The sequence below is a fragment of the Myxine glutinosa genome, chromosome 4, assembly GCF_964187855.1.
Source record: "Myxine glutinosa chromosome 4, kmMyxGlut1.1, whole genome shotgun sequence".
NCBI classification, from domain to species: domain Eukaryota; kingdom Metazoa; phylum Chordata; class Myxini; order Myxiniformes; family Myxinidae; genus Myxine; species Myxine glutinosa.
Genome location: NC_136264.1, coordinates 141481578 through 141506647, shown reverse-complemented (window position 1 = coordinate 141506647; position 25070 = coordinate 141481578). Strand labels below are relative to the sequence as shown.

The 25070-nt window shown below is 43.1% G+C and overlaps 2 protein-coding genes across 2 annotated transcripts in view; both read left to right on the top strand.

The window, feature by feature from the left end:
- Positions 1-25070, top strand: part of RWDD4 (RWD domain containing 4) — a 204791-nt gene that overhangs the window by 47716 nt on the left and 132005 nt on the right. The window lies entirely within an intron of this gene.
- The window catches only part of POLQ (DNA polymerase theta), a 163809-nt gene that overhangs the window by 16028 nt on the left and 122711 nt on the right, over positions 1-25070 (top strand). The window contains exons 4-15 of the mRNA XM_078775107.1: positions 1264-1289; positions 3379-3544; positions 6605-6673; positions 8643-8816; positions 9221-9351; positions 9586-9742; positions 13616-13940; positions 15023-15152; positions 16464-16526; positions 19597-19735; positions 23701-23820; positions 24323-24535. Coding sequence (XP_078631233.1) covers positions 1264-1289; positions 3379-3544; positions 6605-6673; positions 8643-8816; positions 9221-9351; positions 9586-9742; positions 13616-13940; positions 15023-15152; positions 16464-16526; positions 19597-19735; positions 23701-23820; positions 24323-24535 — 1713 coding nt within the window. The remainder of the gene's footprint in view (positions 1-1263; positions 1290-3378; positions 3545-6604; positions 6674-8642; positions 8817-9220; positions 9352-9585; positions 9743-13615; positions 13941-15022; positions 15153-16463; positions 16527-19596; positions 19736-23700; positions 23821-24322; positions 24536-25070) is intronic.

Here is a 25070-nt window from a genome sequence, read left to right as displayed (position 1 = left end):
CGGCGGGTGAAGTACCAACCGAGAATGAAGGTGTGGAGGTTGAAAGAGGTGACAGTGAGGGAGGCATTAAAAGAGAGGCTGAGTATGGTCGAGGATAATGTGGTTGAGCTTGAAAGTGGTTGGATGTCGATTGAAGAAAGTCTGTTGGGAGCCGTTGGTCAGGTATGTGGATGGACAAAAGGACCACCGAGGCACTCGGAAACATGGTGGTGGGATGATGAAGTTGGAAAGAAGATTGACGAGAAGAGGAAGAAGTTCAAGGAGTGGCAGAAGGCGAAGGGTATGGGGGCAGAAAAGGCAGAGCATGAAAGTTATAAGGCAGCCAAGAAGGCTGCAAAGAAAGAGGTAGCAAAGGTGCAGGAGGCATGTTGGAAAACGTTCGGAGAACGCTTGGATTTGGAAGAGGGTCAGAGAGCCGTATTCAGGATTGCAAAGCAGATAGCGAAAGAGACGTGTGATGTGATGGGGGTGAGTTGCTTGAAGGATAAAGTGGGACAAATCGTTGTGGACCCAGATGGAATTAAAGGAAGATGGAAGAGATATATGGAAATACTGTGAATGCAGAGAATGAATGGGATGGCAACATAGAGAGTAACCCAGTTTTAGGACCGGCAGAGAGGATAACCAAGAAGGAAGTTGAGGAAGCGATAAAAGCAATGAAGAGTAGAAAAGCGGGAGGGCCGACTGGAGTTGTGGGAGATATGTTGAAGGCAGCGGGAAATTGGGGTGTGAAGAGAATGACAGAGATCTGCAATCTGGTGGTGAAAGAAGGCCGCATTCCAGTGGATTGGGAACTGAGTACCCTCGTCCCTCTATACAAGGGGAAAGGTGACCCTCTGGACTGTGGCTCGTATCGAGCGATAAAGTTATTGGAGCATGGAATGAAGGTATTGGAAAGGGTTTTGGAGAGGAGGATAAGGAAGAAAGTGAAGATTGACGAAATGCAGTTTGGATTTATGCCAAGAGGAGGAACGATAGACGTGCTTTTTATTGTGAGGCAGTTGCAGGAGAAGTACATGGAGAAGAGGAAGAAGTTGTTTCTTGGGTTTGTTGATCTGGAGAAAGCATTCGATCGGGTTCCACGTGAAGTAGTGACATGGGTATTGAGGAAGTTAGGAGTGGAGGAATGGTTGATCAGAGTAGTGATGACAATGTACAAAAGAGCGCGCACAGCTGTAAGGAAGAAGGACGGGAACAGTGGTGAGTTTGAGGTGAAGGTGGGAGTGCATCACGGGTCGGTACTAAGTCCACTACTATTTGTAGCTATGAAGGAGGTGCTTGCTCGGAACGTAAAGGAGGGTTTACCGTGGGAGTTGTTGTATGCAGATGATCTGGTGTTGATGACAGAAAGTATGGATGGACTGAAGGAGAAGATGAACAAGTGGAAGGAATGTAAGGAGACAAAAGGTCTGAAGGTGAATATCGGAAAAACGAAGGTGATGGCAAGTGGTAAAGCATGTGGTGAGGTGGAAAGAACTGGGAAGTGGCCGTGTGCTGTGTGCAGGAAGGGTGTTGGAGTGAATTCCATTCAATGTACAATGTGCGCTGAGTGGGTTCATCAAAAATGTAGTGGTTTGAAAGGGTCATTAACCAGTGTGGCAGCTACATTCAAGTGTAAGGTGTGCACAGAGGGAGCTGCAGATGGAGGAAATGTTGAGTTGGATCTTCGAGACGGCGTGAAGCTGGAAGGTGTGAAAACATTTTGTTACCTAGGAAACATGCTGAATGGAGAAGGTGGATCAGACTCGGCAACGGTTGTTCGAGTGAGATGTGCATGGAAGAAGTTTCGGGAACTGAGTGGCGTGCTGACGAGGAGGGGAGTGTCGTTGAAGCTGAAGGGAAAGGTGTATGCTGCATGTGTGAGAAGTGTTATGATTTATGGGAGCGAGACATGGGTCATGAATGTAGAGCATCAACGAAGGCTGGAAAGGGTGGAAATGCGAATGGTTCGGTGGATGTGTGGAGTATCGTTGAGAGAGAGGAAGACAAATGATGAATTGCGAAAGATGATGGGAATAGAGCCTATGATTGATGCTGTGAAGAGAAACGGTTTGAGATGGTTTGGTCATGTGTTGAGGAAGGATGAAAGTGACTGGTTGAGGACAACAACAACAACAACAACATGCATTTTAAAGGCCATTTTCCCTGCTAGAGCGGGGGTTAGCCTTGCGGTCCCCATGACAATCTTCTCCATTTTGCCCTATTTTCTGCATCTCTCCTTGTTAACCCCCTTGCCCGCATTTCTTCTTCCACCATCTTTAGCCAAGTCTTTCTCGGTCTTCCCCGTCCTCTGCTTCCTTCTACATTCATTTCCATCACTCTTCTCAACCAGTCACTTTCATCCTTCCTCAACACATGACCAAACCATCTCAACCTGTTCCTCTTCATAGCATCAATCACAGGCTCTATTCCAATCATCTTTCGCAATTCATCATTTGTCTTCCTCTCTCTCAATGATACTCTGCACATCCGTCGAACCATTCGCATTTCCACCCTTTCCAACCTTCGTTGCTGCTCTACGTTCATTACCCATGTCTCGCTCCCATAAATCATAACACTTCTCACACATGCAGCATACACCTTTCCCTTCAGCTTCAACGACACTCCCCTCATCATCAGCACGCCACTCAGTTCCCGAAACTTCTTCCATGCACATCTCACTCGAGCAACCGTTGCCGAGTCTGATCCACCTTCTCCATTCAGCATGTCTCCGAGGTAGCAAAATATTCGGTGGATGTGTGGAGTATCGTTGAGAGAGAGGAAGACAAATGATGAATTGCGAAAGATGATGGGAATAGAGCCTGTGATTGATGCTGTGAAGAGAAACAGGTTGAGATGGTTTGGTCATGTGTTGAGGAAGGATGAAAGTGACTGGTTGAGAAGAGTGATGGAAATGAATGTAGAAGGAAGTAGAGGACGGGGAGGACCGAGAAAGACTTGGCTAAAGATGGTCGAAGAAGAAATGCGGGCAAGGGGGTTAACAAGGGGAGATGCAGAAAATAGGGCAAAATGGAGAAAATTGTCATGGGGACCGCAAGGCTAACCCCCGCTCTTGCAGGGAAAATGGCTTTAAAATGCCTGTTGTTGTTTGTTGTTTGTATATTTTACATTTGCATAATTGTTTCTGGTGTTTGTATCATTATTTAAACTATGACATCACGTTAACTAAAAAAAATTTTTGCAATAGTTGTTTTATAAGGTGACTGGCAAAATTGTTACAATAACATAAATCAAGGAAAAGTTCATATTAAGGAGAATCTATAATCACTCAAATTCCATAAATTGTAGAGATGTGAAGATAGAAGCACCACCATCTTGGGGTTTTGTCCAAAACGACAAAGGCTTAGCATTGTTTCGTAACGGTTTTTATTTTAAAAGAAACTAGAATGGCACTTAGTAGAGAACATACCAGGCACCAGAGAACATACCAAACAGGCACCAGGGAGACCTGCGAAAACATATATCGATCAGCTTACAAATGATGCTGGGTGTCTGGTTAACGAACTACCTAATGCCATGAGTGACAGAGATGAATGGAAGAAACGTGTCATGGAATGCTGAGCAAGCTCGACGCAGTAAGTAAGTAAGAGAACATACCCCCACCTGGTTGGCCATATCACTTAATGGTGAAGAATCACTTTAAAATTCTGCTAGTTGGATCCGGATCCGGATCTTCACCAAAATTGAATCGATTCTTCCTTGTCACACACACAACCTGTCCAAGTTTCATCCAAATCCATCCATAACTTTTTGAGATATCCTGCTATGTATCGTTTTTGGCCCTATCTCCCAATGGTGAAGAATCACTTAGAAAAATTAAATAACTCTCATATGCGAATCCATATTCAGATCTTGACCAAAATCTAATCATTTCGTCCTTGTCACATATGCTACGTCTCTGTCAAATTTCGTCTGAATCCGTCCACAACTTTTTGAGATATTGTGTTCACAGACGGACAGACAGACAGACAAACAAGAAAACGTCATGCGTAGCACGATACTTGCAAAATACGCCCTCCCCCAAAAGTTTACCATTGATACAGCAAATTGGCCATTTCATGAAGATTTAAATTTACAATCTTGATCAAAGCTCGGGTCAACAGGATGAAAAGTGACGATTTTAGAAATTTGGCCCATGTTGACCTTTTGGCCTATGTTGACCTCAAGAACACTTGGTGGTTGAAGTCAGTGACCAGATATGCAAGTCCTCTTCAAATTTCAAGTCAATTGGATGGAAATTGAGGATTTTAGAAATTTGGCCTATGTTGACCTCAAAAATACTTGGTGGTTGAATTCAGTGACCAGATATGCAAGTGGTCTTCAAATTTCAAGTCAATTGGATGAAAATTGAGGATTTTAGAAATTTGGCCTATGTTGACCTTTTGGCCTAAGTTGACCAAGAATACTTGGTGGTTGAATTCAGTGACCAGATATGCAAGTCCTCTTCAAATTTCAAGTCAATTGGATGAAAATTGAGGATTTTAGAAATTTGGCCTATGTTGACCTTTTGGCCTATGTTCACCTAAAATATAATTTGTGGTTGAATTCAGTGACGAGATTGTTACATATTTATGTGAATGTATGTGAATTACCATTCAGGTCTTTGCTTATCCATGTTTAGTAGATTAAGGGTTGTTGTGGTTGGAGGGTCAGGAGCCCTTCTGAAAAGTGTCCGGAAACGGAAGTGACCGGAAACGGAAGAAGAAAAAGACACGAGGAAGAAAAGCGACGATTCTTCTTCTTCCTCGTCCCGCTCCGACGAAAGGTGGGATCGACCTTGCGCTGCGTGGAAAAGCGGCGTTCCGAAGCCCGTCTGGCGAGAGGAGTTACCGGGACGTGTACCTACCCGGTGGAGACGTCAAGTTGACGTGGGGCCGTGCATCGACCCCGCGTCTGGCACCGTTCGCGGCACCGTCTAAACAGACGCGTACGGGTCGCACGTGGGGCCTAACACGCCTTGCAAGCGGCGTGGGGCTTTTGGCTTGATTTACCGTACCCGCTTCGCGTGGCCACGAGGGGCTGCAGCCGCGGTGCCTGGTACGATACCTGCCCGGTGGAAACACGTCCACCCGGGGTTCGTTCAACCGCCCGAGAGCGGCGACGCCGACCAGCATCTCGGTCAGGAGGGGCCCAGAGACATTGTGAGGGGCAGAGACCAAAAGGGGGTCGTGAGTACAGAAGTGGACACACCTATATAAGATGGCCATCTTAAGCATATAGGGAATTGATTGTGGATTGGGGAATTGTTGATGGTTGTTTGTTGTTGATTGCTCGGGGAATATCCGTGATTGTATCATTGAAATCGTATGCTATCCTTACCCTGGAAATATATCATTGCACATCAGTTTCTCTTGGGTGGAATTCATAGGGATTGCGTTGCGAAAGCGCATATATATAATACTACTTGCTGGCGAAGGTCCTCTCACGGTCCGGGGGTCACCAAGACCAGGTAGTCACCGAGGGGACCACGTAACAGAATATGCAAGTCCTTTTCAAATTTCAAGTCAATTGGATGAAATTTGAGGATTTTAGAAATTTGGCCTATGTTGACCATTTGGCCTATGTTGACCTCAAGAATACTTGGTGGTTGAATTCAGTGACCAGATGTGCAAGTCCTCTCCAAATTTCAAGTCAATTGGATGAAAATTGAGGATTTTAGAAATTTGGCCTATGTTGACCATTTGGCCTATGTTGACCTCAAAAATTATTGGTGGTTGAATTCAATGACCAGATATGCAAGTGGTCTTCAAATTTCAAGTCAATCGGATGAAAATTGAGGATTTTAGAAATTTAGCAAAGTTGGTGACCTTTGGCCTATGTTGACCTTTTGACCTATTGACCCCAAAAACAATAGGCTTCTGGCATATGACCAACTCTACCACTTGGTGAAGTTTGGTGAAGATCGGTTGAAAATTGTGACCTGTAGGCCGGTGACAAACTAACAGAGTCACAAACACAACCGACCAATATACTTGAAAAATCTTCGATTTTGCAAGTAACAAGAAAACGTCATGCGTAGCACGATACTTGCAAAATACGCCCTCCCCCAAAAGTTTACCATTGATACAGCAAATTGGCCATTTCATGAAGATTTAAATTTACAATCTTGATCAAAGCTCGGGTCAACAGGATGAAAAGTGACGATTTTAGAAATTTGGCCCATGTTGACCTTTTGGCCTATGTTGACCTCAAAAATACTTGGTGGTTGAATTCAGTGACCAGATGTGCAAGTCCTCTCCAAATTTCAAGTCAATTGGATGAAAATTGAGGATTTTAGAAATTTGGCCTATGTTGACCATTTGGCCTATGTTGACCTCAAAATTTATTGGTGGTTGAATTCAATGACCAGATATGCAAGTGGTCTTCAAATTTCAAGTCAATCGGATGAAAATTGAGGATTTTAGAAACTTAGCAAAGTTGGTGACCTTTGGCCTATGTTGACCTTTTGACCTATTGACCCCAAAAACAATAGGCTTCTTGCATTTGACCAACTCTACCACTTGGTGAAGTTTGGTTGAAAATTGTGACCTGTAGGCCGGTGACAAACTAACAGAGTCACAAACACAACCGACCAATATACTTGAAAAATCTTCGATTTTGCAAGTAACAAACAGTTACAAGCTACCAGAGGCCCATCAGCGGGGAAGCACAGGCCACACAGCATCAGGATTTGGTACAATCGTAATGAAACGGAAAACCAAATACTATATTGGAGTCATCAGAAGGAACCAGAAGTAAAGAGCAAATATGGAGTCATCAGGAGTAACTTGGTTCATAAGAAGAACTTATTCTTCTTCTTTCGACTGCAGGGTAGTATCTTTGGCTCAGGGCGTGGCTGTGCCGCTGATGCAGTGCCCTCTGTAGGTTAGAGCTGGAATTTGGTCATGGTCCCGGCGATAGCTTGCCTAATCTGAGTGAAGGACACTGTTGGATCTTTCGCATCCATCAACTAATGCCGGCAGATGGAATGCCCAGTTTAATCCCCATCTAAGGGCCGGCACACACATTGATGAATCATCCTGCCTGTGAAACACCGGGATGGTCAATGGCCAGAAATCAGCCCCTTCTCCGCTTTCCTTTGGCGTTCCCCAGGGCTCAGTCCTGGGACCTATCCTGTTTCTTTTGTACACTCAGCCTCTATTTGATCTTGTTGCCAGACATTCAGTTGATCACCACGCCTTTGCGGACGACAATCAGCTGTACAAAGGAAGCACGATTCAACAAATCGTGCCCACTGTTGAAGTGTTAGAAGGCTGTATTGCCGACGTGAAGGCGTGGATGACCCAAAACAAACTTCAGCTGAACGATGCTAAAACAGAGTCTATGATTGTAAGATCGCACAGATGTCCTCTACAATGTTCACTTCCTACCACTATTCATGTTGGTGAAACCGATGTAAACTTTGTTTCGTCGGCCAAGAACCTCGGTGTGGTTTTCGACTGTAACATGACATTTTCCAAGCAAGTACTTCAAGCTTGCAAATCAGCATACTTTCAGCTGCGAAAGATCGCATCCATTCGCCACTTTCTTACTCCTCAAGCTGCTCTAACTCTGGTCTGTGCCCTTGTCCTCTCAAGGCTAGACTATTGTAATTCTTTGTATGCTGGCTGCCCTCAGTTTCTCTTGGATAAGTTACAAAAGGTTCAAAACTCTGCCGCTCGTCTTGTCTGTAAGGCGAAGAAGTCTGACCATGTTACTCCGCTCCTTGAATCTTTACACTGGCTGCCTGTCTCTGCTCGTGTGCAATACAAAATTTGCACACTATGTTATAAATCATTGTGTGGAGCGGGACCTCACTATCTGTCCGATTTGCTCACTCTCTATGAACCTCGGCGACGGCTTCGTTCAAGCGACGACTCTATGACCTTAGAGCCGCCGCGCACCAGCACCAAGTCGTTTGGCGAGAAATCCTTTTCCTTTGCTGCACCTCTGCTCTGGAATGACTTGCCTTCCTCTGTTCGACATGTTGACTCTCTTCCTGCCTTTAAAACCTCCCTCAAAACCTATCTCTTTCACAAGTCTTTCAAAGTCTAAGTCCTGTTTTCCCTTTGGTTTGAGGTGGGACAGAGATCGAGAGTATGTCTGTGTACATGTGCGGGGGAGGGAGGGGAGGAGGAGGGGGAGTACACATCTGTGGGTTTTGAATGGGGAGGGAGAGGAATAGGGCAAGAGTGAAGGTGTGTAGGTGTGTGTGTATGTTTGTGTGTGTGTGTGTGCGGTGTGTGTGCGTTCGCATGATAATGTAAAGCGCCATGACGGTCGTTTACTCTGCTTGATGGGGCTATATAAGACTCCTTTATTATTATTATTATTATTATTATTATTATTATTATTATTATTATGACAGTTTACAGCTGGACCGAGATTCAAACCCAGGCTAGACAGCTTAGAAGTCAGTCTGCCAACCATCGAGGCTATCCTACTCGCCTTTCATGACACTAACTAAAAACAGTCTTTAAGAGGGCTCTGGTTCTGGTTCTCCCATATTGATTTGAGACGATTGCTCCATTGACCAAGTTGGCCGATTGCTCCACATGATTATTTTGTAGCCAGCCATTTGAGTACGGTAGGTTATCTTTAAACAGTTCCTCAGACTGAACTGAAATATAAATTAATTTCTCATGCCTTTCCCAACTTTACAGCTTCACCCCATGAAGCAACCATGGTGGCAGATCCTCTGGAGTTGTCAGAATGGGGGATGCCTCCAGTGGTTCTGGAAGCATACAAAGCTTCTGGTATTTCCCAGCTCTTCCCCTGGCAGGCTGAATGCCTCACACAAAGCGATGCACTACTGGGCAAAAACTTGGTGTACTCCGGTGAGTACATTGCCACTTTTGGACTCTTCCATAGAGATCTCATTTCAGCTTTTTCGTTCTTTGCATTTCCTCAGTATCAATGGCATAATACTTCTATGCGTTTGGTGGTGCTTTGTATTGAATTCTGTCCAATCGTGGCTCTCGCCCACAGTGCTAGACATAGCGAATACTGTATTTCTTGCACTTGTTTTGCAACTGGGAATTGATGCAAAAGCAAATTTACTCGCCAGTTGTTTAGCAAAACTGAAGATCCATCATCGTCACTAAATGGTATCCATCATAGGCCACCAAAACTGTAGCCTCAGTGATAGTTTTAAACAGCTACTGTATATTGTTTTTGTTTTGATTCTTCGGATTGTTTGTATTTCTTGTTTTACCTCTTCCTTCTCATTATGCCCGCCCAGCACCAACAAGTGCAGGCAAGACGTTAGTTGCTGAGATACTAGTGCTGAAGCATTTGCTGGAGAAACATCGTAAGGCTTTGATCACTCTTCCTTATGTTGCACTTGCCAGAGAGAAAACACATCGGCTCAAGGTTGGATTAGTTAGGATCATGCATTTGCTCTAAACATGGCTTATGTCACAGCATCTTTATACATGTTGGGAAAATATTTGAAAATAAAACCTAAAAGAGTGTATGTCAACGTAAAGATTATTGTTGGAATGGGTAATGTTGATGAATTTTGTGTTTTTCGAGTTTATTATGCTGTTGTTGTAACCATAATCTTGTGACTGGAATTGCACAAAACGGTCACCATTTTACCCCCAGAACGTATGGCAGGGAGCAGGAATTCGCGTGGGTGGGTTCATGGGCAATGAAAGCCCTCCAGGAGGATTGGCTGCTTGTGATGTGGCCGTGTGCACAATAGAGAGGGCAAATGGACTACTCAACCGTCTTTTGGAAGATGGGCAGTTGAACTTGCTGGGTGAGTTCAACATTCTGCCACTTGAGGGGTTGCAAAATCACTCGTTTTTTTTTTCGTGTGTTTTTGTACCTGCGCTTTGTGCTTCTATGTTTAATTAACAGGACGTTTACATTTATATGACGAAAGATATCCTTCTGTTGTTGCATCGGCATTGTTGAGCATCCGATACTTAAATGACGATGTATTATATGACCATCTGTCCCAATTGTAATTGTGTGGAAGGAAAAAATAGGACCACTGGACCTGAAGCCTATCTGGGCCCTGGCCTAATTTTGTAACCCAAATTTGGTAGCATTCTGAATGGTGGGTTTGTAGAAGAAGATTTTTGAAGGAATATACACGATTTTCCAAAACATTGATAAGGCAGCCATTTTGACACACTTCCGGTCACGTGATCGGCATGACCTCCGCAATTTAACTAGGCCAGGGTAGGGATGTTTAAATTTAACATGCCTACCCTGACCTAATGTTGTAACCCAAATTTGGTAGCATTCTGAATGATGGGACTGGGGAAGAAGATTTTTCAAGGAATTTACCAATTCCGCCATTTTGATCTACTTAAAGTCATGTGACCGGAATGAGCTTTGCAATCCCTGTTATAATCAATCAATCAATCAAAAATGGTTTATTAAAAGCATGTTTGGCAGCTAATGGCTGAATTACACATGCATACATATTCAAACCAGTCAGGAGCGGAACCTTGCTGCCAAATTTCAGCCGGTTCGGCCCAGTGGTTTGGCCGGAGAAGTCAAAATATTGTTACGGTTTTGCGCGACCCCCGTTCCCTTACCAAGGGGAGATTAAGCCCCTTGTTCTCCTTGGGTCGTCGCAACCGCGAGACTTGAGTCGCCACTTCCGGTCGGACGCAGGACAGGGTTTCGGGACAATTCCCGCACGCACCTAAGTACCCACGCCGCCGCGGAAGCGGGGATCAAGTCTCGCACGAACCACGCGTAATTTGAGTACACCCGAGCGGATTGCGTACAACGTGGTCCGTGCAGTTACCTTGTTATTGGAACCCGATTAGAGCGATATAGTTCGTACCATGCTTAGTCAATGATAGAAAACACGAGACGGTCGAATCAAAGGAATAACACGATTTATTTACACTATTATGTACAATGGTTCGGTAGAAAAGAGCAGAGACACAGGGCAGAACTTAGTCAGTCGTAACTTATCCGCCCAGACAATGGGCCCATTCACCCTCACAGGGGGATGAAGGAAGGAATGTTCATGCGCTGAACGCGCCGGCTTGGTCGTTCAGGAACAGCTCACCCGGCGTGGCCCTCTGCCGGTCACAGCACATCCCCTGACGAAGGCAGGCAGGCAGGTGGGAGGGATCCTCACAGCGCGTATCTCAAACAAAGGCAGGCAGGAAAATATGTGTGTCTCTCGCCCGGTACAGTGGTCCTTCACAGCGCGATTAATACAACGGCGCGCTTTCACTCTCGTAACTCAACGGAGGATCTGACTCAAGCTCAACCGCGAACTCAACTTTTAACTCGTCTGCCTCCCTCCCTTCCCACAACTTGGCGCTCCGAACCGACTCTCACAACTTGTTCAACAGAGGACCCCAGCTCATAACTTGGTTCAACACCGCGCACTCTCAGAACTGAGGTGGGGGCTTCGGCCACAGGGTTATATTGCCACGCCCTGGCCTGCCTCGAATGTTCCAAACCACGCCTTTTGCGCCAGTGGTAAGCCACTCCCCTCGAGCCCTGATTGGCGGCTCGTGCTTACCGGTCACTCCCCACTCCTTCTGTCCTGCCTTCCTTCGGCCTGCATCGACTTTGTTCAGGCCAGCCTCGTGGTAATTTTGCGCCAAAACACAAAGCATCGAGGCGGCATAAGCATTGGAAGGAGACCTAACTCTCATTATTCTACTCAATGCAAAACTAAACATACGAAAGGTCTACGCTTACACTTACTAAGAAATAACTGAGCTTAAACGAGGCTGCATGTTGTAGTGTGACTAAACTATGAGGGGAAATTAACCTTTATTTGCAAAAACACAAAACCGCAACAATATGTTTGGCAGCTATTGTTTGGCAGCTAATGGCTGAATTACACATACATACATATTCAAACCAGTCAGTAGCGGAACCTTGCTGCCAAATTTCAGCCGGTTCGGCCCAGTGGTTTGGCCGGAGAAGTCAAATCAAATCCTAATCATTCAGCCAACACCAGGCATATTTTTCAAGTGATTCTTCCCCATTGAGAGATCGGGTGAAAAGCGATATATAACACGATATTTCAAAAGGTTATGGACGAGTTGTGACGAAACTTGGTGGATGAGTTGGTTAGGTGACAAGAACAAGCTGATTATATTTTGGTTCAGGTCCGAATCCATATCCGGCCTATCAGTGGGATACAAAACGTAAACTGTTCAGCCTGGCAGAGGTTTGCGCTCTACCGAATGCCGTTCTAGTTTGATCATGTTTTTGTTTTTGTTTGTACAAGATCCGTCCTTTTACCTGGATTTTTATTTGCTCATGTTTTTGTTTTTGTTTGTACAAGATCCGTCCTTTTACCTGGATTTTTATTTGCTCATGTTTTTGTTTTTGTTTGTACAAAATCCGTCCTTTTACCTGGATTTTTATTTGCTCATGTTTTTGTTTTTGTTTGTACAAAATCCGTCCTTTTACCTGGATTTTTATTTGCTCATGTTTTTGTTTTTGTTTGTACAAAATCCGTCCTTTTACATGGATTTTTATTTGCTCATGTTTTTGTTTTTGTTTGTACAAAATCCGTCCTTTTGCATGGATTTTTATTTGCTCATGTTTTTGTTTTTTTTGTTCAAAATCCGTCCTTTTACCTGGATTTTTATTTGCTCATGTTTTTTTTTTTTTGTACAAAATCCATCCTTTTACCTGGATTTTTATTTGCTCATGTTTTTGTTTTTGTTTGTACAAAATCCGTCCTTTTACCCTGATTTTTATTTGCTCATGTTTTTGTTTGTACAAAATCCATCCTTTTACATGGATTTTTATTTGCTCATGTTTTTGTTTTTGTTTGTATAAAATCCGTCCTTTTACATGGATTTTTATTTGCCCATGTTTTTGTTTGTACTAAATCCGTCCTTTTACATGGATTTTTATTTGCTCATGTTTTTGTTTTTGTTTGTACAAAATCCGTCCTTTTACATGGATTTTTATTTGCTCATGTTTTTGTTTTTGTTTGTACAAAATCCGTCCTTTTGCATGGATTTTTATTTGCTGATGTTTTTTTTTTTTTGGTACAAAATCCGTCCTTTTACCTGGATTTTTATTTGCTCATGTTTTTGTTTTTGTTTGTACAAAATCCATCCTTTTACCTGGATTTTTATTTGCTCATGCTTTTGTTTTTGTTTGTACAAAATCCGTCCTTTTACATGGATTTTTATTACCTTCGCAAAAGCGGAAGGTTATGTTTTGATCGCTGTGTATTTATTTGTATGTCTGTGTGTGTGTGTGTATGTTATTCGCATAACTCAAAAAGTATTCAACCGAATTGCATGAAATTTGGTGGGATGATTGGTTATTATACGGGACACATTTGATTAGATTTTGGGAGCAATCGGGTCAAAGGTCAGGGGGGTCACGACCTTGCAAAATGTGCGTTTTTTGTCATAACTCGGTCAATTCTTATCCGATTTGCATGAAATCAGCACCAAACTGTTCACTGTTCTGTTCCCTACACTCCCATGCCAAGTACAGAACAGTAGCTGCGGCGAAGGTATGCGCTCTACCGAGTGCCCGTTCTAGTTTGCTCATGTTTTTGTTTTTGTTTGTACAAAATCCGTCCTTTTACATGGATTTTTATTTGCTCGTGTTTTTGTTTTTGTCCTCTGTTCCTTTACAAACATCATTCGTGTGTGACGTCTGTTTGTTGCAGGTGTGATTGTTGTGGATGAGCTGCACATGGTGGCAGAACCTGGTCGTGGAGCACTCTTAGAGCTCATGCTTGCCAAGATTCTTTACCTCACAAGCTCTTTGCGGTTTGCCTTTCATTTCCACATCTTCTCTTGCTTTATTATGCATATCTTTCTATATTCTTCAACACAGTTGACTCATCACCAAACACCTTCACTTGCTTCCCAAAGCTATCATAGCAATCATCCTCAAGCATTGTTTGTTAGCTTAAAAATGTTTTTGATTTGTCTTTTTTTTCTTTCTTTCTTATATCTTCCCTGTAAAACGATGAATTTAAATATACTACGGTAGTGCTTTTCTTGAAAGAGTGAAGGCCTCATACATTTCAAAACAAACATTTCAAAATTAATTTGCTGGAGCAGTATTTGGTTGGTATAATTATGGATATCTATGATATACATGCACTAACATTATTATTATTATTATTATTATTACTAGGGCATGCCCGTACTATATATATGCCCGTACTATATATCTATCTAAAATTATATCCCCCCCCTCTATTTACATGAAATGGTTTGGTCCATTCGCAACGCCAAAGCGAACGGCGAACGGCTTGCGAGTACAGTGACAATCCCCCCCCTCTATTTACATGAATGGTTTGGTCCATTCGCAACGACCACAGAACCCCCCCCCTCTATTTACATGCAATGGTTCGGTCCAAAGCGAACGGCTTCCGGAGTTTGGTAAAGAAATCGCCATCGCGTACACAAACGCGCAGGAAAGCGAATGAATCGCAAATTCGTTTTTATTAGTTGTAAAACATAATGCCCAATTATTCAATTAGCGCCAACGTATTTTGGCTGTTTGCAATTTAATCGCAAGGCAAAGTAGAAAGAGAAGAGGGGAAAAAAGAAAAGCCTTCCCTTGCTGCAAACAGCTGCTGCAAACAACAACAACATGGAAGGCTGCACTGTCCGGAAGTTGGCATATCGCAGTTACGATTATTTTAGTGTTAATGGCCAATTATTCAATTAGCGCCAACGTATTTTGGCTGTTTGCAATTTAATCGCAAGGAAAAGTAGAAAGAGAAGAGGGAAAAAAACGAAAAGCCTTGCATTAACGCATTAACGCTTGCATTGCATTAACGGTTCGGCACACGTGATAGCTCGCTGCTCTCTGATTGGTCGAAGCGTTTTTTGGACATATCTCGGTAAGTAATTGTCCGATTAATATGAAACCTTGAAAAGGCACATCCTCGGGTCCCCAGCAATATACCTGGCAAGTTTCAAGTATATCGGACCCGTGGTTGTCGAGAAACAGCGGTCACAGACAAACACACAGACAGACACACACACAGAGATTACTGGAATTATAGATAGATTATTATTATTTATATTACTGAACCTCAATTTGTATTTCTTTCCAGGAAATACAAGCCTATCCAGATCATAGGCATGAGTGCCACTCTTCCTGACCTTCGTCTGCTTGCTTCTTGGCTACGCGCAGACTTCTTTCACACTGACTTCCGCCCAGTTCCCCTTTGCGAATACATCAAGGTTGCTTCTGGTTTCTGTTCTTTCATTGTCTCAGTTCTACTGTACTTGATATGATTGCATGTTTTAAAAAGAAAGGAACAATGTCTCAGTTCTCATGGCTCCATTCTGTATTCAAAGGAAAGGGACTTGTGAATAAGATGTTTGTTCTATGACTCCGAGATCAAAATGTTTGCATTATAGTACTCAAATAGTTTGTATCACGTTAAATCAATAAAAAAAATCTCCCATTGTAATCTAATGAATAAGATTTGTGGTTGCTTAACTGTTAAGGTGGTTGGCTTGAGATCTTAAGATCCTGAATTCAAGTCCCAGCTGTGCCAAAATCACACCAGGCAGGTTGATTCATCCAGTGATCCTTCCGGGGTTGGTAAAATTGAATACCAGCTTGCTGGGAGTAGCCATTTGAGTATTCTATGTTAGATTGGCAACCCGTTCAGGATTGTTGCTCCTAGCCAATGAAACTGCCTTTGCAGTCTTATGCCCTGATGGTGTGAGGAGGATCATCCATCATCCCCAATCTTATAATTACAATCACACTATATTTTAATTTGTTTTTAAAACAATAGTACAGCAAAAGATTGAAATTAAAAAGTGAATTTTTTTACTAAAATGCAAATTTAGCAAAAGTACAAAAATGTACTAAAATGCTAAAAGTACTAAAAGTACTAAAATGCAAATTGAATTGCAATACAAATGCAGTGAGTGTTTTGGTAAGTATTCGTGTGTAACTTCATACATGTTTTGGCTTTTTTATGATTTTATTTTATAAATATGGAACATTGGATGGAATTATTATTGATAAGGTATAATAAGTAGAATATGATGAAGTTCTTTATTTCCAAGTCATATAATCATTGACGTGTCTCAATTTCGCTAAACTGTGTTTTTATTGGCTCACCACAACCCTCCAGTGATGCCCCCATGCTCTATGTCCTGTGCTGTTTATCATGCTGCATTAACATCTTGAACACCAGTTTATCGTCTATTTTTTGCAACAATTGCTAAATATGGTTGACTGTGCATAGTGTAACATATCAGGAGAAACAGTCACATGCATGTGGCATGATTGCATCATAATGGGCTGGCTGGATGGCTTAGAGGTGCACACACTCTTCCCTAAGCTGGGTTTGAATCTCCGCATGTCTATAAACTGTCATCCAGGTGTTTCACAGGTGGGGTTATTCTTTGCTTGCTGGCCTCACGATGAACCTTGGAATCTGCAGAACATGCTTGTTATGCAGCAGTGTTTTTTTACCTGCGCTATGAGCTTCATGTTCAATGGAAAAATTATTCATGCTTGTTTTGTTGTAGGTTGGACGAAGGTTGTTCAATGCAGATATGGAGCTAATCAGAGAAATCGAATCCTCTCTTAAGGTAGGTAATGTTTCTTGTTTTGTGAGTTAGATTTGTTGGCTTGGGGATTAATACCAATAGACCACAATAATGGCTTTGCCTGCATTTGTTCATTAATCTGTGTGTGTTTATAAGTCAACAAAGTTTGGCTGAGCAGTTACTGCAGTGGGAAATGAGAAAATGATAATGTGCAAGTGATGTGGATTTTAGTTTTCAAAATTACAATTGATATATAAAGCATAATTGGTCAACTCTTAATAATTGGAATAGAAACATTCTGCAGGCCATTCTTGTTTGTAAAGATTTGAAGTACTGAAAATTGTTTCATTTGATTGGAGTGATTGTTTATACTGTATAGCATGGGGCAATAAAAACGCATGTCAATTCCCTTGTGGTACTTTCATTCAAATTTGTGAGAGCTGACTACTCGGAGCTTCCATTAACTCACGATGGATAAACTTCACATGAAAATTTGTGGATCATCACAGCAGGCAGAGCTAGCCATTGGTTGACTGCACATTTAAGTCTGCAGACTGGCACAATAGCTAGCCTGCACAGCCATCGGCCAGCCAACAGCCATCGCATGTATTCGAGGACTTGATGCAAAAGATCTGGGGTCTTGTTGAACCTGCAGAAGTTCGCAGATAATCATAGTCTTGGAGGAGTGTCCTGATGGCTGGAGCAACACCGTGTGAGTGATATCATGCTTCTAAATATCTTTGCCAGCTGGTGAACCAGTGTTGGTGAGATCTCACTGTTTTGGACCCATGTCATCTGGTGAACGAGCGTGAGTGAGATCTCACTGCTATGGACCCATGTCATCTGATGAACCATCGTGAGTACTGCAGGAGCAACAGCATGCTCTTACAGAAACTTGCCACCTGGTGAGACAGTGTCAATACAGCAGAAGCAATACCATGCTGTTATAGATATCCGCTAGCTGGTGAGACAGTGGGAGCAAGAGCATGCTGTTATGGACTTGTGCTAGCTGGTGAACTAGCGTGTGTACTGCTGGTGTGAGAGCATGCTATTATGCAACTTTGCCAACTGGTGAGCCAGGATGAGCACTGTGGAAGTGAGAGCATCCTGTTATGGGTCCATCACAGCTGGCTAATCTGTGCAGTGGCCTTTGTAATAAATCCTTCCCCCATACAAAACCTTGATCTTTTCTACCCCCGTTAAAACGCCCAAAACCCACCTCTTTCAATCTCCAACTTCTTTCCTGAAATTTCTAGTAGTGTTAATTTGCTTTATACTGTGTACCCCTCCCTCCTCCTCCCCCAGCCCTCTCCCTTCCACAGATATACCGACGTCCTTGTTCTCTATTGTTGTTGTGCTTGTGTGCTTCCCTCTCTCTCCCCATCTTGTCTCCCGCTCTCTTTATTGTATGTTTTATGTGTCTGTGCATGTTTTCGTGTTTAATGTGATAGCTCTTACACGCGCCTCGATTCTGTATACAAATAAATAAAAGGGGTCTTTTGGGTTGTAAAGGATTTAGAGGATCTTAGGGGTCTCGAAGGGTCTTCGGTTTCTTAATGCTTTTAAAGGATCTTAAGTGTCTTTATTGGTCTTAGGGTTAAAGTGTCTTTGGGGTCTTAAGGGTCCCAAGGGGGTCTAATGGATATAGGGGTCTAATGTAATTAATGCACATACTCACATCCTGTGGAGACAAACAAAGAGACCCAAATACAATACCCTCTCCTCTGGTGTGGGTAATAAAGTATGCGTACCTGTATCCACACATGTCAATGTGTCAAGCCTAGGTCACACATAGGCGGATTTGTCGGCGACTACTGGCGACTGAAAAAATCGCCACCACCCGCCGACAATCATAATGAAACCGTAATGGACGGTCGCCTGTAGTCGTGGTTATCCTCCCCAGGTCGCCTGCAGTCGGCAAGAGCCGCAAAGGGGCAAAATAATTTTAAAAATGTTTAAAAACGGCGCGCTCAGTCGCAATCGAAAAAAATCCGCCATGCTGTCGTCGGTATCCGTAATAAGCCGTAAAGCGGCCGCAACCCAGTCGCTCATAGTCTTCCGCAATCGCCCCAGCATCGCCCCACCAGCCAGCACGGCAGAGATGCGAATGCCATACGGCCTTCCTGCGGCATCTTCCCGACTACGGGCCGACACTGTTGCAGCTGCGTATCGACTACAGAAGAACTGCCACGTCTCCCCTGCGGCTATGGGAGACTGACGACGACAGCAGTAGGACTAGTGGCGGCCGAGTTACGGCCATTGGCGACAGAGATACGACTGCCTGGCGACTGCATTACGACATACCACGATTCCATGGCAAGACAGGATGGTGTGAGGGTCTCCGTGGAGTGAGGTCCTGTGGTGCCGACAAGGATATGGCTTTATTGTTTGGACTTGGGACTTTTGGGAACTTTATTTTTGGGACTTTGGTCCTTTGGAAACTTTATTTATGGGACTTGGGACCAGTGGAAATAATTTGTTGGACTTTATTTCCATTCTCTCTCCCTGCAGAAAAGTTTGATTATTACATTACAATGATACATCTTTATTAACTTTCTTATTGTACATCAAACATCTTTATGCTTCATGTCACACATCATTGAAATGAATAAAGTGAAATGTAAAATAGAGAAATAAAGATTTAAAAAGTTGTGTGAATCGTCTCCAATCGCCGGCGGTCTTATTGCAGTCTTGCGGACGTCGGAGTAAACCGCCACCCGGCCCCAATGCAGTCGCCGCGATCCGCCATCGGTCGTAATCTAGCCGCCAGACTGTCGCCACGCTGCCGCCGTGCATCCACAATGCAGTCGTCGTCGATCTTCAACAGTCGCCATCCCACTCGGGGCGTCGTCGCAATGCAGTCGCAATGTGGCCGCCTGCAGTCACCATACTGCCGCCTGACCATATTTGACCACCCAAAATCGCCAGTAGTCGCCGAAAAATCTTGATCGTCGGCAGTCGCCAGTAGTCGCCAAAATATCCGCCTATGTGTGACCTAGGCATCAGTGTAGATAATGGTAATGGCCTTTTTTTCCTCCAAAATAAACGTCATAGAAAGCAAGAAAGAAAGTTGCCTCCAAAAGAAAACTACTTTTGATTTTTCTCATTTCAGGGTGATACTGACCTGGTACAGCAGTTGTGCCATGAAACTGTACGAGCCGGTCACAGCGTACTTGCTTTCTGCCCCTCCAAGCAATGGTGTGAAGCCTTGGCGCGTGCCGTTGCCCATGCTTTCCAGCAGAGTCCACAAGGTAATCTATATATGCAATATATATATATATATATGAAAAAAAAAATGATATTATATGAAGAAAAAAAATATGGGGGAAAAAAAAAGAAGCAATTAATTACATATACATATATATATATATATATATATATATATATATATATATATATATATATATATATATATATATATATATATATATATATATATGTATGTATATGTAATTAATTGCTTTTTTGTTGTCTTTTTATTTTTTCACTCAATGCTATCGTGATATTGAATTTAGGTGCGGCAACAAAACCTTCACCCTCTCTCTGTTTCTTGTGAATGCTGGGCATCTTTCTTCACTGTTTATTCTGCTCTGAAATTGTTTTTGCTTTTCATAGTTGTGCATCTATTTAAGTACTTGTATAGTTAACTTGTGCAAACTTCAGATGTGAAAAAGTGCTGTTGAAACGGTACGAAGTTGAAAGAACCGCTTTTGAAGCGGTATGATTTAACAAGCTAGAAATGGAGGAAAGCCCTGAGCAACTTATGCTTGGGTGAAGAAATTCCGAGACGAAGTGGGTTTCACTGTAAAAGACCCACCAGATGTTTCATGATATGTGTAACTTGTTTATGAAGGAACAATTTATTAGGTGAAAAAAATTGCATGCATGAAAAAATTATTTGTTCTTCTGCATCGGAGTTCACTGGTGAATCTTGAGTTAACCAGGGTTGCAGAACTTTTCCTCATTGCTCATAACAGACATCTGACAACCGTTTGGTGTGCAAAGGTCAGGATTCAAGGAAAGGAGAACGAACCTGTAATGTTAAAAGGGAATGGGAAGACCGAATTGATCCAATGAAAAGATATGGCAATAGAGCTTTGTGCTGTATGTACCGATTTTTGGGCAGGGTAGACTCCGGTGCTGAGCTGGGAATGCAAAAGCCTGCTGGAATGATCCAGGTAGGTCCATTGGCAGAAGAAGTATCTATCGATGATTATTGTTAACTGCAAACGTCATGAAGTTGCTCGTTCTCGGAATTTTCTCCTCGTTTTTTTTTCTTTTTTCTCCCCGGATACTAAATCTCGGTTCGTGGAAGAGTGCGGCAGCAGATTGAAACTAGAACAATGTGACTGTGTCGCCAATATGCCTCTGCATAGTCCCACAACGGGTAGATGCCATCACTCTGCATATGTATGGGTAGGGGATCACGTTTGTGATGTTTCGTGTTGATCGGATAAGGTTCGATTTTCTATCCAAGATGGCTGCCAAACCACGTGACCTATGACATCATCATTTTCAAACTTTATGCAACAGTGCTGTTAGATGATATTTGTAAAATTTTGCATCGATAGGGTGAGCGGTTTCATATATAATTATTTAATATTTTCCTTCAAGCCAATATGGCTGCCAAACCATGTGACCTATGATGTCATAAATTTAATATTTCAATACAAATGGGTCATAGATCATATGCATGCAATTTCAGATTTTTAGGATAAGGAATTCGATTAAAACATTTTTGGCGGTATACCACTTCACCTATGATGTCATCATTATCATGCTTTTGTTCCCCATTGGGAGTACTTGACAATATGCCAAGTTTCAAATTTTTCCATTCAGCGGTTTCCGATACATATATTTTTATTATTTCCTTTTAATCCAGGATGGCTGCCATACCACGTGACCTATGACGTCACAATTGTCATAAAACACATTCTGCATGGGTGTCACTCCTACCCTGAAAGTTTCGTCTCAATCGGACATATGGTTGCTAAGAAAAACGAGGTTTAGCCCGTATGGATGGACGGATAACCTGAAAACATAATGCCTCCGGCGACTTCGTCGGCAGAGGCATAAAAACGGCAACATTACTGACCGTGGGTGGATGCAACAAGCAAGGGAATGAACAAACAGCCTAAGAGGGGAGAAAGAAGAGAGGACAAGGAAACACAGTAACCTGTTCATGAAATGATCGGGTTGGATGGGTTAATGGAACACTCTCTGCTCATCTTCACTCATTCATTCCTCTTTTCTCCCGCCTCTGGAACAAACTCCCTCACTCTCTTCAATCCCACTCCACCCTCCAGGTCTTTAAAACAGCTGTTCACCACCATCTCTTATCTTCCCCCATCCAAAACCTTGATCTTTTCTACCCCCGCTAATTTCACCACAATTCCACTTTTTTGAAATACCAACTTCTGTCCTGGAAGTCCTTGGTGTCCTTGTGTTTTATACTTCTCCCTCCCCCCCCCCCCCCCTTCCCACGCCTCCTCCCCCCAAGCCCTCTCCCTTCCACACATCTCCCTGCTCTCAAATGTTGTGTTTGTGTGTTTCCCCTTCTCTCCCAATCTTGTCTTCCGCTCCCTCTTTTTATATATTTTGTTTGTCTGGTTGATTTGTTTGTGAAGTAAATGTTAGCTCTTTCACGAGCCTCGATTCAGTATACAAAAAACAAGTACAAAAAGTTTTAATTAAAACAAAAACCGCGTCGATGTTACACAATGCCTAGATGCAGCTGTGCCTATAACGTCGATGTTATAGGCACAGGACATTCCTATTGATTCGATTACTTGATGTTATTTTTGTGCAAAGTGAAAATATATCTCGGCAATTTCCCGTGTGTGGCGACGAATTTTTAATATATCTCAGCATTTTCCCGTCTGTTATTTCAGGCGGTGTATGACTGACCATGCCGCGATTTAAAAAAATATATATCTCGGCAATTTCCCGTGTGTGGCGACACGTGAACGAAGCTATGCTCCTCTCTCCACATTATTGTGACGACGTATAAATTAAATATTTCATCGTGACGATTGTCATCAAATGGACGAATTTTTAATATATCTCGGCATTTTCCCGTCTGTTATTTCAGGCGGTGTATGACTGACCATGCCGCGATGTAAAAAAAATATATCTCGGCAATTTCCCGTATGTGGCGACACGTGAACGAAGCTATGCTCCTCTCTCCACATTATTGTGACGACGTATAAATTAAATATTTCATCGTGACGATTGTCATCAAATGGACGAATTTTTAATATATCTCGGCATTTTCCCGTCTGTTATTTCGGGCGGTGTATGACTGACCATGCCGCGATTTAAACAAAATATATATATCTCGGCATTTTCCCGTCTGTTATTTTGGGCGGTGTATGACTGACCATGCCGCGATTTAAAAAAAAAAAAATCTCAATGGACTTGAAGTTACAGGCCTTTGAGAATTCATTTCGTTCTATAAAGGGCAACTTTCATCGGATTTTCTTCCCGTTTTTTTTCAACCGAGTCTAAAACTATGTTAGCGACTGTGAAAAATGAAATGATATATCGAATTTGATTTGAAAGAAAACTGTGTGAGAGAGGAAGACACCACGGGCCTACAAAACAGGCCTCAAAGCTATTCGAGTTAATAAAATGGTGGATATTTGTTTATATGAAGCCTCTCCCACAATGGGTGGAGCTATGGTTCCCAGAATGGGTGGAGCTTTGAGGTTTTGTCTTCTCTGCAAGAACAACAAGAAGAACAAGAACAAGAACAAGAACAACAGCAGAGGGCACTCTATGACCAGCGTCTTGCGGCGCGGCAAAAAAAATTAAAAAATGGAGGACCATTGTTTTAGGACCTATTTTAAGAATACATTTTGTTACTGGTAATCCATCAGAGACTGAAGTACGGTATTGAAAAAAATTGATCGGTGCTCGGAATACCTCCGCCAGGCTGCACAGTTTACATTTGTATCCCACTGATAAGCTGGATCTGCATCCCTTTCCCCTCCCCCCTGCCCCCACTTCCCCCCATGCCCCTCTGTTACATCCTGATCCATTTAGTGTTCTAGCTTTTCTACGAGCCTCGACTATGTACAAGAAAAAGAATGATTGATGGGGGAAATATGTTTATCAGTTTTGACTTGGATCAAAAATATAATCGCCAAAGCTTCCCCTCCCCTCACCTCCCTCGATAATGAAGATCTTTTTTGCCGGGCTTACCCTCTGCCCACAGGCATTCCGGTTTTCCTGAGTGACCGTCAGAATCTGATGCACGAACTACAGCAGGCTGGTACAACCATCGATCCAGTCCTTTCCTGCACTGTACCACAAGGCGTGGCTTTTCATCATGCCGGTATGGTTGCACTTGCTCTGCCATGTTAACCATGAACAATTAAAACCAGTCCATGACTCACCCTTTATGAAAATATTTGCTTCAAGGTCAGTTTGTGAAATTTGGTTTTTCATTCTCTTTACTCATAGAAGCCTGGTGTTGGCTTAGCGGTTAGGGTGCCGGCTTGGGATCCTAGGATCCTGGGTTCGAATCCCGGTCATAGCTGAATTAATGCCAGGGGGCTGGACTCAGCCTGTCATCCTTCCGAGGTCGGCAAATTGAGTACCAGCTCACTGGTAATTCCCTGTGTGTCGCAAGAGGCGACTAACAGGGTTGGTGGTAGGAAGGGCATCCGACCATAAAACATTGCTTCAAAAAGTGGACCACGGTGCCTGGAAAAGGCCAACCCCTGCTCTGCGGGGAAAAATGGCCTCGAAAGGTGGTTCATTCTCTTTACTCATAACAGTAAGTACAACATACCATCCTCTTTCATTGTCTTTGTCTCACATTTTCTGGTTCTCAGGATTAACAATGGGAGAGCGTGCTGTGCTCGAGGAGGCCTTTCGCCGTGGTCACCTTTCTGTTCTCGTGGCCACTACAACATTAGCTTCTGGAGTAAACCTGCCAGCGAGACGTGTGTTAGTGCGATCGCCACGTGCCTTGGGCCGTCCACTCAGCACCTTAACCTACCAGCAGATGGCTGGCCGTGCAGGCCGTTTTGGTTTGGATATGCAAGGTGAGTGTACCTTCTTGGTTGCTTGGTATATTAGTCAAATGTGTACATATTGAAGCAGGTATTTCAGGTTGGAGGGAAGTCACTTGCAGGGTTTGTTTTTATGCCTTTGCTGACAAGTCACTGGAGGCATTTTGTTTTCCTGTTGTCTGTCCATCTGTGTGTCCATCCATCTGTGTGTCCGTGACAGGTGTTTGTGACTTGATAACTTGAGAATGGCTGAAGGGATCTAAGACTCTAAGTCTAAGTCATACTTGGTACAGGCAGTGCCGTATATTAACAGAGTCTGGCCAGCCTTTGATCTGCTCAACTACCGCCGTGATTGGTCGAGCCCGCGTCACGTGGTTTACAGGCGCCATTTTGCATACCACCTCAGCCGAGCAGCTTTCCCGCTGCACCCATTCCGTGCCATTGCTTCGTATCGTTGCATATTTCATTTGAGTAATATTTCAATAAAATCAACCAATATGGTGTGTTGTGCCACTTGTGGATGTTCTGTTAGACCAGGACAAGGTCGTATAATGCACAGATTTCCTCG